General features: G+C 42.5%; 1 protein-coding gene across 1 annotated transcript in view; it reads left to right on the top strand.

Moving 5' to 3' along the window:
* LOC122799695 (ankyrin repeat and KH domain-containing protein 1-like) overlaps positions 1 to 20,485 on the top strand; it is a gene marked incomplete in the record, with an annotated part of 3,928,199 nt that overhangs the window by 742,734 nt on the left and 3,164,980 nt on the right. The window contains 1 exon segment of the mRNA XM_044068930.1: positions 7,819 to 7,913. Coding sequence (XP_043924865.1) covers positions 7,819 to 7,913 — 95 coding nt within the window.

Genomic DNA, 20,485 nt, shown 5'->3' with positions numbered 1-20,485 from the left:
ATTATCTGACACTATCCCCTTGGATATCTCCAATCACATTGACTTGGCTCTAGCACCGCCTACCAGGGAACAACTAGAAGCACCCTTGGGCGGGAAGCTAGCTTTATTTTCAGTAAACTGGCATTACATCACAAGAGACAAGTGGATTTTGCAGACAATAGACCAAGGTTACAGGTTTCACTTCCATACTCTACCAGGGAAGAGAGGAATGCCAAACCTACCTCCAAATCAAAAGGCAGATGCTCTAAAACAAATAACTCAATTATTAAGGATGAGAGCTGTGGAAAAGGTACCATCTATGGAGCAAGGACAGGGATTTTACTCCAGACTCTTCCTGGTACCAAGAAAAGAAAGCAAATGGAGACCTATTCTCGACCTGTCCGCTTTAAACACATTCCTCATTGTTCCAAAATTCAAAATGCTGACCCTACAGCAGCTTCTTCCCATGCTGGGCAAGGAGTCTTGGCTGGTAACTCTAGATCTCAAGGAGGCATACCTGCACGTCCCCATACGACCAAATTGCAGAAGATACCTCAGATTTCTTGCAGGATCAGAGCATTATCAATTCTCAGCATTGCCCTGTGGCTTATCTATTGCACCCAGAGTGTTCACGAAATGCCTGGCATCAGTAATTGCTCATTGCAGGCTCCAGGGAATCCAAATCTACCCTTACCTGGACGACTGCCTGATACAAGCGGACAACAAAAACAAGCTAGCAGAAGACTTGAAGAAGGGTCATTTACCTGCTACAAGCCCTGGGATACACAGTCAATATAAAAAAGTCAAGGCTGATACCATCCCAAAGGATAACCTTTTTGGGTGCAGAGCTGGACACATCGAAACAAATGGCATTCCTAACAGTAGAAAAACAGGAGCAACTCCCTCTCTACTTCTTGGCATTAACAAAGCAGAATCATCTAACAGCAAGAAAAGTCCTGCAAGCCTTGGGTTTCATGGCATCCTGCATAATATTGGTTCCACATGCCAGACTGCATATGAGAAAGTTACAGTGGTACCTAAGGAATTTATGGTCTCAGCACAAGCACAGCCTAGAAACCCAAATTCCAATAATTCCATGCCTGAAGCAAGAATTCCAATGGTGGGCTCAGGCCTGTCAATCAAACAAAGGATTGCCCTTCCACAACCCTCAACCAAGCCAAACCATCACAACGGACGCCTCAGACCTCGGTTGGGGGACCCACATGCTGGACAAGTGCATACAAGGTTTATGGACTCGGGACCAACTGCACCTACACATAAATCAAAAGGAAATGCTGGCAGTAAAAATAGGCAATTCAGACATTCAGACCATTTCTTCGACAAGGTCAACTGTTGATAAGGACAGACAACACCACAGTTATGTGGTACATCAACAAACAGGGAGGCACACATTCGTACCCTCTATGCCATACCCTACTAGCCTTACTTCCTCCTAGCACGTTCTTCTATTTAGAACTCTACAACCTCTCACTTCAAATCACAATTGAAATTAATCACCCTTATCTTGTCTATGTACACCCCAAAGGAAACTAATTCCATGCTTAAATTACAGCATGTACATTAAGCAATATTTTTGTATCACTATTTGTGTGTCTATTTTCTAACATGTATAAATTTTTTGTCTGCTTGATTGTTTTGATTGGAGCTTTTCTCCTCGGGCCTCTACTGAAAATGGACATGTATCCAGCTAGACTAGCCCGGTTAACAAATGTAAAGTAAAATAAAATAAAATAAAATAAACTATGCCGGATGGCAATGGACCTCTGGAATGTGGCCCTGAGTTACAACATTCAGTTACAAGCAATTTTTGTACCAGGAAAAGAAAACCTTCTAGCAGACATACTAAGCAGAACTACCACGGATGCCCACGAATGGATGCTGCATCCGGACATCTTCAAAACCATTACAAGAAAATGGGGACTCCCACAAATAGACTTATTTGCATCCCCACGCAATCACCAACTACAGAAATTCTGCACAAGGACGTACCACCCACTTGCTTGGAAGGTGGACTCCCTATCTTTCAGTTGGAAAAGCCTGACAGCATATGCATTCCCACCACTTCCTTTGATGCACAAGGTGCTACTGAAGATCAAAGAGGACTGTCCAAGGATCATTCTGATAGCTCCAGACTGGCTAAGACAACATTGGTACCCATTACTGAAGAGCATGTCTCGGGAACAAATATGGCCTCTGCCCCTTGTTCCCTTGCTGTTAACACAGAACAACTACAACACCCTGCATCCAAACCTGAAAACACTGCAACTGACTGCCTGGAACATTGCATAAGAACAAATAACCCAAATTTATCCCAAAGGGTTAAAGACATTATCTTGGAGTCTCGCAGACCCTCAACAAGGAAAAATTATTCAGCAAAATGGAAAAGATATTCCATTTGGAGTACTGCAAAAGGAGAAAATGTATCACTGGTAAACATAGCCAACATCCTGGAATACTTGGCAGAGCTCTTCCACAAAGGCCTGTCCTATTCTTCCATTAAGATTCATGCATCAGCTATTTCAGCAGAATACGACTTGGATCCTCCAGTCTTCTCACATCCTCTGCTCAGGCAGTTTCTGAGAGGAATTAAAAATGTAAAACCACCTAGGAAGAATTGACACTCCCTCCTCTCGAACCAGCAGCAACAGCAGAATTACAATACTTATCATGGAAAACTGCTTTCCTGCTGGCAATCACTTCAGCAAGAAGGGTATCTGAGCTACAGGCATTAATGGCAGTACAGCCCTTCCTGATCTTCCATCAAGATAGTGTCCATGAGAACAAATCCTACTTTTATGCCTAAGGTGGTCTCCAGAGTATCTTTGAATCAGGCTATCCACCTACCTACTTTCTTCCCCAACCCACAAAACAGGGGAGAAAGACTGTTGCATACCTTGGATGTGCATAGACAATTACGCTACTACCTGGACAGGACCAAGGGCAGTAGAAAAACTGACCAGCTACTGGTAGCATATGCAACAGGAATGGAAGGAAAAGCAATTTCAAAACAGACTATCTCTAAGTGGATAGGAAATTGCATTAGATTTTGTTACTCTCTACCATGAGAAGAAAACTCCAGAAAACATCAGGCCTCACTCTACAAGGGCTACAGCCACTACCACAGCTTTTCTACGAGGAGTGGCTACCAAAGACATTTTAGAGGCTGCTACTTGGAGCTCCGTGCATACATTTGCCAAGCATTATAATTTACCTTTATACTCTAGATCCCGAGCAGGTTTTGCCACTGCTGTTTTGCAAGGGATCTTAACTACACCATCATTTCATTTCTCCTCCTCCCCCAGTTTGGCTATGGTATTCTACTCATTTGTAAGGACTGCAGATGCATCCTTGAAGGACATAGTACAGTTTTGTACCTACCATAAATGTAGATGTCCGATAGGAATGCATCTGCAGTCAGGATTACCCACCCTCCTTCCCCTCTGTGGTACTCCTAGGGTATTTGCCCATCTTATAGCTTGCTGGGGGAATCTATTATGGTGTATTTGTTTGTATATATGTACATACATGCTTATTTTTTGTTTGCTCTCTACTATTTGGAATCATTTGCATTTATCCAAATTTAGCCTTCCTAGAGGGCACCTGGGGCAAGAAACACTAAGGAAAATGGCGTCGGCTGATGCCTTTATACCCGAATAACTGCAGCTATGACGTCGGGTGAAGTGCGACACCAGCCGAGGCCAGACCCAGTCTTTGGAATCCGGCCGACCGAAGGGCTGCCTGACGACAGGACAACTCATTTGTAAGGACTGCAGATGCATTCCTATCGGACATCTACATTTATGGTAGGTACAAAACTGTACTTTATTTGATAATTAGTGGGGACTTCATTTTCCCCCAAGGGGGATAATGATGAATTTCTTGGCATTCAGTTTGAGCAATGCTTCTGGCACCGGTCATTAGTTTGGTTAAGGCCCTCTTGGAGTATGTTCATATCACTAGGAGAATTTGACAGTGCCCAGCTTGCAGTAATCTACAAACTTGGTCAGGCACAAACCGCTGGTTTTGGCTTTCACATCAGAAAAGTATATCCCAAACAGTAGAAGCCCCAAGACCGATCCTTGGGGTATGCAGCTTGTTACAGGTCTACTACTAGAGGTGGCTTCCCCTGTTTTGACTTAGTGGGTTCCATCATTGAGCCAGTTAGCTACCCATCTGGTGACATATGGGTTGATGCCTAGCTGGGTGAGTTTATCTATTATGCCAGAGTGAGGAATAGTGTTGAAGGCTTTGGCTAGGTCAAGTTAGGCAATGTGTACACGGTCTTGCCGTCATCCATGGTGTTGACGGTTTCGAAGAAGGTGACAAAAGTTTAAAAGGCATGATGTCCTTTGTGTGGGATCAAGCATTTGGAGGCTGCCGATGTCCTTGTTTATAAGGTCCATGGTAATGCAGATCAGGCTAGTTAGGCTGATGGGCCTATAATTCCATGGGTCGGTGGATGCTCCACCTTTGTGCAGAAGGATAAATGTGGCTGTCCTCCCTTCTGCTGGGATGAAGCCGGTGCGCAGGCTTTGGCTGAATAGGATTCCTAGCGGTACTGAAAGCTCTTGCCTGAGTTCATGTAGGACACAACCATAGATGATGTGAGGTCCCATGGAGGCTGTAGTTTTTGCCTTTGTGAGGGCATTTAAGACCTGCTGCCTTGTGATGAGGGGAAGGGGGCAGGTGCTAGGGATGTTCTAGTTTACTGATTGGGGGAACAGGAGGGTGAAGTTTTCACTGGACTTGTCTGCCAGCAGGTTGGCTAGATCTGTGGCGTTTGTGTATATGGTAGTCTTCCAAAGCAAAATAGAACTTTGCTGCACTGTAGGTTCGAATTCCAAGAAGGAAGCAAAACCAAGTTGAAATAAGGAGATTTTGAAACACCATGCTGTAAAAACACTTTAGTAAAACATGTAACGCAAGCGCTTTCAGTTTAAAACCCTTCTTCAGACAGTTCACAATATGTTAAAACAGATAATTAAAATACCCAGTTAACCAATCATTGAACCTGCCTCTTCTTGAGGGTGGGTTTTATGGGAATTACCCCATTCATACCTGGTTCTGTATCTGCTCTCATTTCTGCAGTGCACTTAATTTCATAGTATTCTGTTACATTTTTTTATATTACCTCTCCTAGACATTCTGTAACACCATAAAATCAAGTGTCCATTATTATTACTGATGTGCTGATATAAAGCCTTGTGAATGTTGGCTGTGCGTATTGCTGATGAATGTTGTACTATTCTATTGTTTAGCTTACAGCTAGTTTTACCCATATAGAATGAATAGCAATCCTTACATAGAGCCAAGTGAATGATATCGGCAGTATGGCAGTCTGCCTATGATGTCAGGGGCACTTTCTTGGTGACTGGATGGATAAAAGCGATTGTTCTTTCTAACATGCTGACAGGCCTTACAATGCTTGCATGGGAAGGTGCCCTGATGTTTTGAGTAAACAGTGTTAGTCTTGTGCTTCTCATTACATAGCACATCCTTTAAGTTCTTGTGCTTAAAACAAAATGCTTTTTCCGTAATTAAGCCTTTCATACTATCATCTGTTTGTAAAATGGCCCAGTTCTTTCTGATATTACAAATGCCCCCTGTGGTATTACTGTATTTCAAACTTACCCTTAAGGGTTGTCCTGTTGGCCTTATATGCTGTATATAATTACTTTGACTGATGTTCATAGAGAATCATGGCATTGCTGGGGTCTATATTGAATCAGCGAATGCTTAAAAAAAAACGAACGCAGATTCTTCTACCCTATTTAAGTGAAAGCTTAAAATCCCAAACATTCGAAACAGCAATTTTTTTCCGAGGGGAAAAAAATTGCTATTACTTACACACACACACACACACACACACACACACACACACACACACACACACACACACACAAAAATCTTAAAAAAAAAAATGTAATGTGGGGGGCCTTGCCCCCCACCCCCCCTACTTACATACACCAACTCAGAGATCACACCACGGTGGAGGGAATGGCAAACTTCCGAAACCAGCCCAGCAATCCCCCCGGGAAAAAGTCACTGTTCCGAGTATTCAGGATTGTAAGCTTTCACTTACATAGGATCGATGAATCAGCATTCACTGATTCAATATAGACCCCATTGCTGTATTGGATCTCTCTAATGCATTCTTGAATTCCCTGATTTACTTTTAGCTTTGTAGCCTCTCACAAAGATTACTCCTTAATTGAGAGGTTTCCTGTCTAAAGCACCCTTCATTGATGCCTAGTCTTTATGTTCTATAGAACTGTCCCTTAATTATATTATCAAACTGATGTCTACCTTACGACATTATGCATCCTAATGTGTTCTGCCAACATTTCTTCCTATAAAGCATCGTTTCAATCTTACCGGCTTCTTTCACGAACAAACATCTAAATCTGTGCGTCTATCAGAATGTCACTTTGAATCACAAAACATCAGTTGTGGTTTCCAAGTAAGTTATAAAATCCTAAATCCTTACATGAGCCCTGCCATAACAAAAACGTCATCTACAAAGCATACATAATTCATTTGCTCCTTCATCTAAATGTGCTGTTGAACAACATCTGTTTTAACATTGTGAATTGTCTGAACAAGGGTCTTAATCCAAAATCCCTTGCGTTACATATTTTAATAAATGTTTTTACAGCATGGTTGTTCGATATCTCATTTCACCATGTGGTATTCTTGACATCCAATTCAGAGCAGATTTGGGAGTTACCTTTGAAATTGTGGACATATGCGAAGAAGGCTTTGTGATTGTCCTTAGTGGGTCTGGCCAATTTGGTCTCAGTTAGCCTTGGAGGATTTCACCAATGACCTTATTTGGTTGTTCAGACGAAGGAGAAATTGCTTCCATCTTGGCACCTGCTCCTTAGTCCTGGACAGCAGTTTTTTTCCTTTTATTATAGTTTGTTTATTGCTGGCCACCAGACAGGCTTACTACTACTTGAGGAAGATGATTTGGTCCTGTCAGGTATTGCTGAATCCATGCAAGCTGTATAGGTGCTCATATAGTTTTTTGGTGTAGACTTAGACATTAGGGCATGTTCCAGCTGAAGGGATGGTGGCTGTGAAGCTGCTTATACCTGCTCTCAGGAGGTTGTAGTCAGCTTTGGAAAAGTTTTTTTTTTTGTTCGACTGGGTGGGGGGGGACTTTGAAAGTGATTGCTTTATGGTCTGATCTTAGCAAAGAGGATGACACTGTAGGGGTGCTACAGTGGCTATTTATGTTGGTTAGTACCAGGTCCAGGATATTTTCACCTCTTGTGGGGATGTCTACCAGCTGATCAAATGCATTGGTTGGGTAGTCAGTCACCCAGGATCAGGATAGAAGGTCGAATCTTGATGGATTCAAATAAGTCCAGATAGCTGGTGTGGGCCTCCTGAGTCATGGTTGGGGGGTCTGTAACTAGCTATGATTTGAATAGGTGTTGGTACAGTACTACAGTTTTGTGCATTCCTTCCTGCCATCACGTGTTCGCTCATTTTCATTGTATCCATCTTTATAAGTTCTTTCATCTGAGCTATTTTTTTCACAGCTTTTATTGCTGTTACTTGGATCTATTTCAAATTTTAAGTAAACCCGTTTACTTTGTGTAATTGTTTCAACAGATTTGTTGGGCATGATGATGAGAGGTTTTAAGCAAGTAATTTAAAACTTATCTTGGGCCGAATTTAAATGAATGGCATGTGCAGTTCAAGTTGGGGTAGTTGCCATTTCCCTTAATTGCCTGATTCTTAAAGAAGTAATTTGGGGTTTATAGTCCTGTAATCTGTTAACTTCAATTTCTTGGTTCTTTTAACTTGCAGGGCATTTAGATATGGTGCGTTTCTTACTTGAAGCTGGGGCAGACCAAGAGCACAAAACTGACGAAATGCACACAGCTTTAATGGAAGCTTGCATGGTAAGGCTTAAAGTATTACTCGTTACTAATTGGATTTTTCTTTTTTAGTACACATTTTGCTAGAAAAGTAATGTGGCTGACTGTATAGGACAAGTGTATGAATTAAACTGTTAATGTGTAACTTGGTGTTTGTGAAAGTATTTAAGGTCTGATACACATCTTTAATATGACCCCATAGACAGGTGTCCTTTGCAGTTGCTGCTTGTTTTCCATCGCAGGTTTCTTTTACCAAAGCAGACAGTGCACTTCCACTTTAGATCCTACTTGGCCACCACACCACTAAACTGACCGCAGGCAGCCTCTGATCCCAGATAGTACTTTTGATCATAAAGGATGATCTGTGTTTCACTGTTGCAGTCATTACATTTGGGTTATCTGCTTGCAGGTATCCCTCAGCTGGCCTGATTATCAAAGTCTTGGGTCTTGCGTCGGTTGCAGTCTCTTCCATGACATCAGGTAGTCAGGGGTGTAAAGCATGCAGCCAATGCCATTACATCAGTCTTTCTTGCGTCCGGTGCCCGAAGCAGAAGCAGTTCAAGTGCCAGTTGGCAGACTCGTGAAATTTTTGTTTGAGTTTCGGAACTGAAGTCTTCAAAAAAAAATCTAAGTACCCCGTTGGGGATCCTTTTTCTTGCTCTAAACCGGTGTCAGTAAAAGTTAACAATTATATTACTTGTGGAAAGCAAATAGCTCAAAGATTTTCATTCGTACTGCATTCATTGCTTAGGCCCAGAAAATGACTTCCCTCGCTGTCTGTTTTGTGCCTTATTCAATCTTCGTACTATTCGTCGTCAGTTCATTTTCACATCAAACTATTTCAGTGCTCTGTTTAATTATCCAGAAATGGCTTCGGTAAGCCATCCGACTACCGACAATCTGAAAAAATGTAAAGATAAAGACAGAGACAGAATACTTAAGTCCAAAACCGCCGATTATGCTTCCGTTAAGCTAGTTGCCAGTTCGCAGGTACTCGGAGTTGCTTTCGCAACCCTGATACCTGCTACTTTAGATTTGCAGGCCTCTACTGAGGCCCCTTAGGAGTCCGGTTTGCCGCGAGATGCTTTGTCTATGGAATGTGCGGATGTCTCTAGCTTGGATGGGTCCGGAGCCGTTGTGCAGGCACCGGCTTCTGAGGGTGTATTCAGGCCTACTGACTTGCATATCAAACCGACGCCATCTTCAACGCCTAAAACTCGATCCACGCCTAGAAAACAGATATCCAAACCACGTGGTCAGGCTTATATGCCTAAAAAAAAACCAATAAGAATGGCTGAAGACCTTATTACTCTAATCAGGGGAAGCCAGCCTTCTCCTTAGGAGACCTAGAACTGATTTTCCTTCTGATTCTTCTGATCAGGATTCTGAAATTTGTTTCTTCTGATGAATAAGCAGTTAGAACCTCAAGTACGAAAAAAAGCTGAAATGCGAATGACCAAAACCAGTCCAACGTCAGTAGATATTCAATGAGAAATTCCCAATAAAATGCTGCTAAAATACAACTTTGAATTTGTTCAGAAAAAATGCAAAATGCACTGACGAAATAAAATCCAAACAACTTTATTCCATGAATAGAATCACCACAAGTGCTTTCGCCCGGTATTACCGGGCTTTTTCAAGTGTAAAGATTTCAACTAACATTGAAGCTTTTAAACTGGTTATTCAGTTGTTTCATTGGTTAACCAATTAAGTAATTAATTGAATTGTTTAACAAATCCATTAAAGAAACAGATGTTGATGTGTAGACTACTTCAAGCAATACAGCTATTTGAAAACAAAACAATGCTTACTGTGTCACTATTTGCGACATATTACTTTACACTGTATGTTCTGAAAGTAACCAATTTTTCTTGCACTCTTGTAGACTCATATGCTTAGGGTGTTAAAAAATGCGCTGAACAACTAATTGTTGTTTTTTAAAAACATTACTAGACTAAAAATATGTGTTAACTTACTGCGTATATCATAAAATGTAACAGTTGATGCTCTTCCTTTGTGGATCGTAAATAAAGGCTGTTCATTTGCACAAAACAATCAAATAACCATGGCCCTATAGATTAGCCATTGGAAACACAAAACCTTGTCAACTAATAATAAATCTAATTTTAGGAAAAATGAAGTGGGGTAAAAATTCTAACTAAAAAATGTGAATTTCTACCCTAATGTTTAGTAAAGTAGTCAAATTGAATGTACTTAATTATAATCTTGTTACTTTTGGTTTTAAGGATACTAATCAAACTTAAACCTTCATTCAAACCAGGGTATTTTGTTGCGTTCAATTTCAATTGCCAAGTAAGTTCCTTGGTACATAATGCAGTTTCCCAATCTCCCCCTCTCGGATCTTGATTTACCTTGTCGAGCACAAAAAAGCGAATGGACATGTTAGGACAAGCTAAAGAATGTTTGTAAAAGGCATTAGTGTCTTTCTTACATTTAACCTCATACATGTGCTCATATATTCTACGTTTCAGTTCTTTCTGTTTTGCCAACGTAGAATGATGGGCAACTCTGACAAAGGCCAATGTATACTACTCCTGAAGAATAACATGTAAAGTGATTCTTTGCTGTTATGTTAACCTTACATGAGGGGATGTGTATACTGTCAGTTTCCAAAATAAATGGACATTGGTTGCATCTGCCACAAAGGAAAGTCCCTTTCTTTTTGACTGCCAAAGTGTCCTGTTGTCACTCCACTTCCCATGTTATGTTCGAACATACCTTTTAAATTCATATCCTTTTTCCTAATAAAAGAGATGTCATTAGAGAAAGTGTTGTTGAATTCGTCATGTGAAGCCACCAAGGGCCAAAAATGCTTAAATGTATTTTCGATGAACAATGAATCTTGAGTATGTGTAAACAAAGTTATTATGTACTTGAAAATCAGTTGTTTCTTGTACTCAACTTGGCAGTTGAAATTGAATGCAACAAAATACCCTGGTTTGAATGAAGGTTTAAGTTTGATTAGTATCCTTAAAACCAAAAGTAACAGATTATAATTAAGTACATTCAATTTGACTACTTTACTAAACATTAGGGTAGAAATTCACATTTTTTAGTTAGAATTTTTACCCCACTTCATTTTTCCTAAAATTAGATTTATTATTAGTTGACAAGGTTTTGTGTTTCCAATGGCTAATCTATAGGGCCATGGTTATTTGATTGTTTTGTGCAAATGAACAGCCTTTCTTTATTTACGATCCACAAAGGAAGAGCATCAACTGTTACACTTTATGATATACGCAGTAAGTTAACACATGATATTTTTAGTCTAGTAATGTTTTTAAAAAACAATTAGTTGTTCAGCGCATTTTTTAACACCCTAAGCATATGAGTCTACAAGAGTGCAAGAAAAATTGGTTACTTTCAGAACATACAGTGTAAAGTAATATGTCGCAAATAGTGACACAGTAAGCATTGTTTTGTTTTCAAATAGCTGTATTGCTTGAAGTAGTCTACACATCAACATCTGTTTCTTTAATGGATTTGTTAAACAATTCAATTAATTACTTAATTGGTTAACCAATGAAACAACTGAATAACCAGTTTAAAAGCTTCAATGTTAGTTGAAATCTTTACACTTGAAAAAGCCCGGTAATACCGGGTGAAAGCGCTTGTGGTGATTCTATTCGTGGAATAAAGTTGTTTGGATTTTATTTCGTCAGTGCATTTTGCATTTTTTCTGAACAAATTCAAAGTTGTATTTTAGCAGCATTTTATTGGGAATTTCTCATTGAATATCTACTGACGTTGGATTGGTTTTGGTCATTCGCATTTCAGCTTTTCTTCTGATGACCAGGATTTGCCCTTGTCTACCTAATAAGGATTCTGATGCAGAGAACTCCATTCCCTCTGCTTCCCCTCCAGAAGATTTCTCTTTTGGTGAAACCTTGCCCACTCTTGGGGAGCATTTCCGCTGGGAAAGCCAGGATTGCTCTGAATCCAAAAGGAGGCTTAGGGAGTTCTTACTCTTACCTCAACACAGTTCTTTAGCTATCCCTCCTGTACTGGACATTGTAGATGCCTTCTTGGAATCTAGCTGGCCCCAGACACTTAAACTCCAGCTCCCAGAAACCTGACTGGTATCAGAGTACCTGACTCTCAAGTTCCTTTTTAAGAATCCTCCTGTGGGCCCAGAGACCATTCACAGGGACCCAAAGGCATGAAGGCTACTACTGCCAAAAACCCTACCCCTCTGATAGAGATTTCAGGGCCCTGGACAGATGGGGTAAGTAGGTATACACTTCTGCTACTTTGGCCATTGGGGCCTTAAACTGCTAGTTTTATATGTCAGTTTCAGCAACATGTTATTGGATTACTTAAACAGAAATTGATGTTGCTTCTTGACTGTACCGAAAATAAAGAATTATGGGATTTAATGCATTCTGCTGAACGAGTTGGTAAACCTACTTTGCAATGTGGTTTTGACTCCTTAGAGGCACCTTGTAGGGCTGCTGTCACTGGGTCTGTTCTTAGAAGGCATGCTTGGCTTAAGGTGCAAACTTTGCCAGATCATGTTAAAGCTAAATTGCTGGATGCTCCCTCAAACAAAGACTGCCTGTTTGGCAACCAAGCAGAAGTCCTCAAAAACATGGAGGAAAAAGCTAAATCTATGCAAACTGTTTGATTTCCTGCAAGTACAGCCTCCTAGATTTAGTAGGCATTGGCCTTCTAAGAATTGGTCATTTCCTGTCTCTTCCAGGACTTCAGTCCAAACCCAGGAACAGCAGAGACCTAGGCTACAGTCTCAAGGTACTCACAGGCCTAAGTAGTGGGGAGCTTCCACTTCCGATGCTGAAAGTAGTACGCACCCCCCCATGGTAAACTGTCAGAATGACTTAACCTTAAACCTTCCAAGCCCTGCTCAACTGACTGCTCCTTTAGGGGGAAAGATTGCCCTGCATGCAAAATACTGGGAGCTCATTACCCAAAACAAATGGGATTTAAATATAGTTTCCCAAGGATACAGATTCCACTTCCACACTTTACCAACCCCAAACGGTTGGCCAGACCTACCCCCAAATCAAGGGCAGAGGCTCAACAGCAGGTTCTGTCTCTCCTAAGTATCAGGGCTATTCAGCCTGCCCCAGTAGAAGAAAGGGGACAAGATTTTTACTTAAGACTCTTCCTGGTACCCAGAAAGACCACTCATGGCGTCCTACCCTGGACCTGTCTATCCTAAACACCTTTTTGGTGATCCCAAAATCCAAAATGCTAACTCTTCATGAGCTGCTTCCCATGCTAGGCAAAAACGCCTGGTTGGCAGCACTGGATTTAAAGGAAGCCTACCTGGACATCCCAATCAGGGAATATTGCAGAAGATACCTACGCTTCAAAGCAGGCTTCATGCATTATCAGTTCTCTGCACTGCCCTTTGGCTTACCTACTGCGCCCAGGGTGTTCACAAAGTGCCTAGCTCCAGTCATTGCATTTTGCAGGCTAAGAAATATTCAAATATACCCATACCTGGACAATTGCCTAATTCAGGCAGAAAGCCAGGACGTATTAAAACATCTGGTATTTGTAAAGAAACTGCTAACCTCACTGGGGTACACCATAAATGAAAAGAAATCTCACCTAGTACCCTGCCAACAAATTGTATTCCTGGAAGCAAATTTGAATACAACTTCCCAGATGGCCTTCCTCACGCCAGAGAAACAAGTTTGACAGCCTACTTCAAACTACTGTCCACAAAGACCCAGCTATCTGCAAGGAAAATGCTGCAAGCCCTAGGGTTCATGGCCTCTTGCGTCTGCATAATTCCATATGCAAGACTGCATATGAGGAAACTACAATGGTATCTAAAAAGCCTATGTTGTCATAATTTTCAAGACCTGGAATCAATGATTCCCATCATTCCTTGTATAAAGACAGAGTTCCTTTTTGGGCAGAGGACTGCCATTCACTCTACCCCCTGCTGCCCAAACCCTAACAGGCGCATCAGACTATGCATAGGGGGGCTCACTTGACAGGGCAGTTAGAACCAGAGTCAAATGCACCTGCATTTCAATCAGAAAGAAATGTTGGGTGTACAGAATTCTCTGATAGCCTTCAAGGACCACATTCTTCCAGGACAATTATTGGTAGACAGACAACACCACTGTTGTGGTACATAAGCAGGGGGGAACCCACTCATACTCTCTCTGCAGGCTAGCCATGGCCCTGTGGAACACAGCCTTGAGCTACCAAGTGCACCTACAAGCTCAATTCCTGCCAGGCAAGCTAAATTCACTGGCAGACTACCTAAGCAGAAATCTCATGGACCCACACGAGTGGAAACTGAAACCAAAGATATTCAGCATGTTGTGAAACAAATGGGGGAGCCCAGAAATAGACCTGTTTGCCTCCCCTCAGAACTACCAATTGGACAAATTCTGCACAAGGACTCCCCACAGACAAGCTTGGAAAGTGGATGCCCTGTCCTTCACCTGGGAAAGCCTCTCAGTTTATGCCTTTCCCCCTCTGCCTCTTCTCTCGAAAGTTCTACTAAAGATCAAACAGGACAAACTAAGGGCAATACTCATTGCATCAGACTGGCCATGCCAACACTGGTACCCCCCTCCTGCGCAGTATGTCACTGCTGGAACCATGGCATCTGCCTCAGACCCCCTTCCCTGCTGTCCCAGCAGAAAGGCCAGATTCTGCACCCCCTGCTTCAAACCCTGAACCTTGCAGCCTGGTTAAATTAAATTACCTGAGCTCTCCAATACCATTCCTCAGTAAGCAAGTGCTGGATGTCATTCTGGAGGCTAGGAGGCCTAGTACTAGAACATCTTATGCTGAAAAGTGGAAAAGATGCTGTTCCTGCAGCCAAACTCAGGGGATGGGCACTTCTGTGCCCAACTTACAGCATATTCTTCAATACTTGAGATGCTTCACAAGGGCCTTTTCTTCTCTTCTAGTAAAATGAATGCCTCCGCCATTTCAGCACATTATAATACTGAGCCTCCCCTCTTCTCTCACCCCCTGCTGAAACAATCCCTCAGAGGGGCCAAAAATTTAAGATCACCCAGGAGAGACCCTACCCCAGCCTGTGACCTTAACTTTGTATTGAAAAAGCTTCTCCTTTTGAGCCCGCTGCAACTGCAGAGTTGAAATTTCTTTCTTGGAAAACAGCCTTCCTTCTAGCCATCACTACAGCAAGAAGAGTGTCTGAATTACAGGCCCTCATGGCAGAGGAGCCCTTCATCATCCGAGCGGACAGGGTGTCTGTCAGGACCAATCCTTTCTTTATGCCCAAGGTGGTATCCAGTGTGGCCGTCAATCAGTCCATTCATTTGCCAACCTTCTTTTCTAATCCACAGAACAAAGGAAAACAAATACTGCACTCTTTGGATGTGTACATACTACTTAAATTTTATTTGGACAGGACTAAGCCTCTCAGGAAAACTGAACAGCGGCTGGTTGCCTTTACTGCAGAGGAGAAGGCCATTTCAAAGCAAATCTTTTCTAAGTGGATAGGCCATTGAATTCATTTCTGCTATAAGCACCATGGAAAACCTACCCCATGGGGGATAAGATCACATTCTACCAGGGCTGCATCTACCTCTACAGCCTTTCTCAGAGGTGTTCCTACAAGGGACATCCTATAAGCTGCTACTTGGAGTTCTGTTCATACCTTCATCAAGCATTACCACTTTCCTATTTTTTCTAAATCCAGAGCTGGTTTTGCCACTGCAGTCTTGCAAGGCCTAATGGCTGGTCCTAATGCTCTCTAGTTGCCTTCTCCCTTCCTTAGCTTTGGGAATCTACCCAAATATAATGACTGCAACAGTGAAACACTAAGAACATAGTACAGTTTTGTCAATTTACCATAAATGTAGATGTTGGTGTATTCACTGTTGCAGTCCTGGTTACCCTCCCTCCAGCCCCCAACTTCTATTGGCTATACCTCTCTTGTTTACTGTATTTAAGCTTTCTGGTGTATTTGCTTTTTGTTGGAGGTGTAACCTTAGATATCCAATTGCTTCCCATTATGGGCACCTGACATGTATGTCAAGAAAAACTGATGTAATGGCATCGGCTGCATGCATTATACCCCTGACTACCTGACGTCATGGAAGAAAAGACAGCAACCGATGCAGGACCCAAGACTTTGATAATCAGGCTGACTGAGGGCTACCTGCAGCGACCGAAATGTAATGTTCTAACAGTGAATACACTCTAAAATCTACATTTATGGTAAGTGTACACAACTGTACTTTACTCTGCTGATTGCTGGGGCCAGAGCCGCCTCACCACTAAACTGACAGCAGGCAGCCTCTGGTCCTAGATAGTACTATTGATGGTAAATGATGTTACTCTGATTGCTGGGGTCAGACAGCAGATGGATTACCTTTTGCTGTTGCATGTGTTATGCCTTTTCCCAGTCCTGGAACTCTGAGTAGAGTTGCAGTACATTTTTGCAGTTTGTACAGGCTGTTGTGCCTTTTGGCTGTAGTGAGAACTGTCCTTGTAATTTCTGATTTGTTTCTTACAATTATAATTCTCAGCACTTCTGATCTATGCCAGTGAGGAATATAAGAATTTATAAGACTGAAGATGAGCAAAGTGTGACCCCGATGCCTCGGAGAGCCGTGTGTGGGTCACTCAGCTTTTTTTTCATGAAGGGCTTCTATTTAACCTGTCAGGCTTACTCTGTTCCCAGCTTTGTTTGCACAGGTTTATTTTTACATCAGATCTCATGCAGTTAATAGCTTGATCAGTCTCAGTAGCTGGACTGTGCGTAGTGGCTTCTGTGCGATGTATTGTTACAGGCATATACTGAACCTTTATTTAACATAATTTGGTGGCTGTTGTGTCTTAATGTCCCCAGGTATTTCACCACCACCATTGTGAAGACTCATGTTTTACATTGGGTAGGGTTCCTGAGGAGCATGCTGGGTAGGGTTCCTGAGGAGCATGCTGGGTAGGGTTCCTGAGGAGCATGCTGGGTAGAGTTCCTGAGGAGCATGCTGGGTAGAGTTCCTGAGGAGCATGCTGGGTAGAGTTCCTGAGGAGCATGCTGGGTAGAGTTCCTGAGGAGCATGCTGGGTAGAGTTCCTGAGGAGCATGCTGGGTAGAGTTCCTGAGGAGCATGCTGGGTAGAGTTCCTGAGGAGCATGCTGGGTAGAGTTCCTGAGGAGCATGCTGGGTAGAGTTCCTGAGGAGCATGCTGGGTAGAGTTCCTGAGGAGCATGCTGGGTAGAGTTCCTGAGGAGCATGCTGGGTAGAGTTCCTGAGGAGCATGCTGGATGGTTACTTTCTGTGCTGCACACCTTAATCCCCCATTGCAGCTGCTGTAGGTGTTGCCATAGGTAATTATCCTTATTCGCCAGAGATCTTCACATGGACCTTTCCAACTCTGAAGCTATTTTGGTTTTCAGTTAGCTGTTGTCAGGCCCATAGTGGATAGATATGTAATCTGTCAGTATGTAGTGCATTGAGAACAAGTTTATTTCCTGTACAGGCCAGACAGCTGGCAAGTTTTTTTTAAGACTGAAGACCTAAAATGTGTGTGTGGTTGGCGTGTTGTGCATGAGGACAGAGTAAAAGCACTGCTGGTGAGAGTGCATTTCTTCCTAATGCTGTCTGCTGTATTTTAACAGCGTAAGTGATCCGTTGCACTGTGCACTCTTCTTGGCCATTACCCACGTACAAATAAGTACCAGACTGTATATGTAGTAGTAGTATTGGGTGCATAAAGTGTCTACTTAAAAGTAGCAGATACAGCCATGCAGATTTAATATTGTGGCCCACCTTAATGAGCCGTTGAGTCTTTCACTGGATTAACTCCCCCACCAAAAAAATAGATCTTCCTGGAAGATGCTGCTTTTGAGAGTGGCATCCCTGATTTCACATCCTGTGGTTTGACCTAAGAACATGCATAGCACCTCGGCTCAGCATTTATTCCCAGTTTATGCATTTCTTGGTTTTAATACTTTGCAGTGAAAAGCAATTGAGTTTAGTGCCTTAAAAGAAAATCTGAATGCCCTTGTGGTTGTTTGGTAATGTGCTCAGAATTGCATCAAGCATTTTTTTGATTATTTTAGTAGCTTTATGAAAGTCCTTGCCTTAAGTGCCAGTGGTTCATGCTGGCCACACCTAACTTTGTATGGAGAGCCGCCAGACCTACCTGCGTACCAGAAGGGTGTTTGTAGTTGAAGGATCTTTAAGTGGAAATTTGAAAGGCTTGTGCATGTAGTTTGAGATTCTTGTCGTACTAGTGTTACTGTAGGGAAACTGAGGGAAGCCCTTGTCTAAACTTCATGGAGGTAAGTCCGTTTTGGAGCCCTTTCGTCTTTGCAGGTGTTGTACCCCCTTTATAGTGAGACGCTGAGCCTGTGTGTGCTGTTGGCTTAGGTAAGTGGCTGAGGGCTTGGACTAGTTGTGCACCAACTTCCACCTATAGCTTCACCTTTAGTTTCGACTGTCCACCTGAAGGATCAACCTGAGAATGCTCCCAAGTGGTGTGATCTTGGCATTGTCTGTTACGTTTAATCAGAATATTGTACTCCTTGTATCTCTCCTATACTGAGCCCAGCAAGTCCAGTAACCCTTGTCGAAGGTTGGGGGTCCAGTGGGTTTATTCAGGTTAGGGCTTATTTTGTGGCCTGCACTTAAAACTAATGTTTGTTTAGTGGAGATGCAAGTTGTGGGTGTAGGATTGCACCAGGCCCCTGCACATTCTTGTGTCCCAAAGCCAGACGTGGCAGGTGCTCTTCAGACAGCCATGTGTCCTTGTTTTGTGACCATTGGCGCACACACCCATCTGCGTTATCATGAACTTGTCTCTGGGGCTAATGGGATCCAGTTAATTTTCTGAAAACTTGCGGAGACATTCTGTCTGAGGCTGATAGTGTACATCTCATTGGATCTACTTCAGTAGATTGCATTAACACAATAGAAATTTACATAAACGAGATAAGAACCAAATATGGTAAATGGCGAACATGTACAATGGTTGAAACTACAAACCGTGAAACAGAACTATGCAGGGCAAGAACCAGCCAGAACATCTGAATGGAGATCACAGGCAAACACGTTAAGTACTACATTTAGTACATTTTAAAGAAGCAAACATACATTTTTCAACATTTTTGCAGGGAGGCAAGCCATCCTGTACCCACTTCCCATGTGAGGGGACTGCCCCTCTTGCAAGTTTTATATATACCAACTTCGAGATCACACAAAAGTGGGGAAAAGGCTAAATTTCCTGATAGTCACTGTACTGCGATCTCCAAGAACAAGCTTTGAAAAAGGTACTTTATTACATTAACCGTTTTAATGTAATACCTACTTTTGTCTATGCATTGCAGTCTCCATTCAGGACCTCCAGCTTGTGCCTGACATGTGCAGGTGCCTTTTGCTGGCTGTAGCAAGTTTCACCATTGAAAACGTGCACTGTTATCTACATTTCACTTTTATCTCACTTATGTCAATTTCGATTGTGTTAATGCGATCTACTAAAGTAGATCAATGTCCTAAATGAGGGGTTCGGAGGGTGGCCTAATGGTTAAGGTGTTTGTCTTACAAACACAAGGTGCAGGGTTTGAATCTCACAAGGGATAATTGGCTAGGCTTAAAATGGCTCGCAAGGGCAGTTAGCCTAGTACTAACCTATGAACCTAAAATTTCATCATTTGCCCCTCCTCTTCATTGATTTCTTTGTGGGAACTGTAAGGCTCATGAAGTCCAAGGGCTGGCATGTGGTCTGTATCCCCAATATAAATGCTTTAAGCATTTGGGGAAAGAGGAGCGGAATCCTTAGTCTCCCACTTCTGTCTCTATAGAGCCTGTTCATTCTATGTGTTTGTGGTCTAAAGCACTTGAGTTATGCTGCTGTCACTCATGAAAGTGTGCATGCCTGCAGAGTCCCTGGGTTGAGTGGAGGTAGTCCCAAACAAAAAGTCTGGGTGATGTATGTGATGTTGCTTTGGTCCAGCTTAAGAAAAGAGACCACACCAGCATGTCGCATCACATTATCTTGGACCTTCTGAGCAGGCTGTCACCCAGGAGGGCAACCTGTCTAGTCTAGCTGTTGGTTCTGACTAGTTTGGTATTTGTTGTGGAGGTGGAAAAGGGGCTGCTCTTCTGGCTTGGAAGAAACGTCATAAAAAATTAGATTTGAAGTAGTTAACTTCATTTGATCAGCAACCCATGGGTACCTGATCCGATTCGGATCCGAGCCGGCAGCTTTCCTAGCAAAGATCCTCCCCCTACCCATAATGCCCTGCTACCTCCCTCTAGCCCTCAGATGTTCGTGTGATGCTGCTGCAGTCATTACACTTGGGTTATTCTGCCGTCAGGCGGTTCCCCAGTCGGCCTGAGTTCCAAAGTCTTGGTCCGGCGTCGGTTGCTGTCGCTTCTTACCTGACGTCAGTGCGCCAGGTGATATAAGATGCAGTCGACACCATTTTCTTCAGTCTTTCTTGCTGTGCGGTGCCCGAAGTAGAAGCAGTTTGCAAGTCCCATTCAGCAGACTCCTGAGATTTTCATACCGAATCCAGAACCGTAGTCTTCTAAAAAGCTAAGTACTCCATTGGGGGTTTTTTTTCTTGCCTCAGACCGATGTCAGTTAAAGTTAATAATTGTATTTC

This window comes from Protopterus annectens, chromosome 4.part0 (assembly GCF_019279795.1).
Source record: "Protopterus annectens isolate FY-2018-M chromosome 4.part0, PAN1.0, whole genome shotgun sequence".
Classification (NCBI taxonomy): Eukaryota; Metazoa; Chordata; order Ceratodontiformes; family Protopteridae; genus Protopterus; species Protopterus annectens.
The sequence above is the reverse complement of the archived record's forward strand: the minus strand, read 5'-3'. Positions and strand labels throughout refer to the sequence as shown.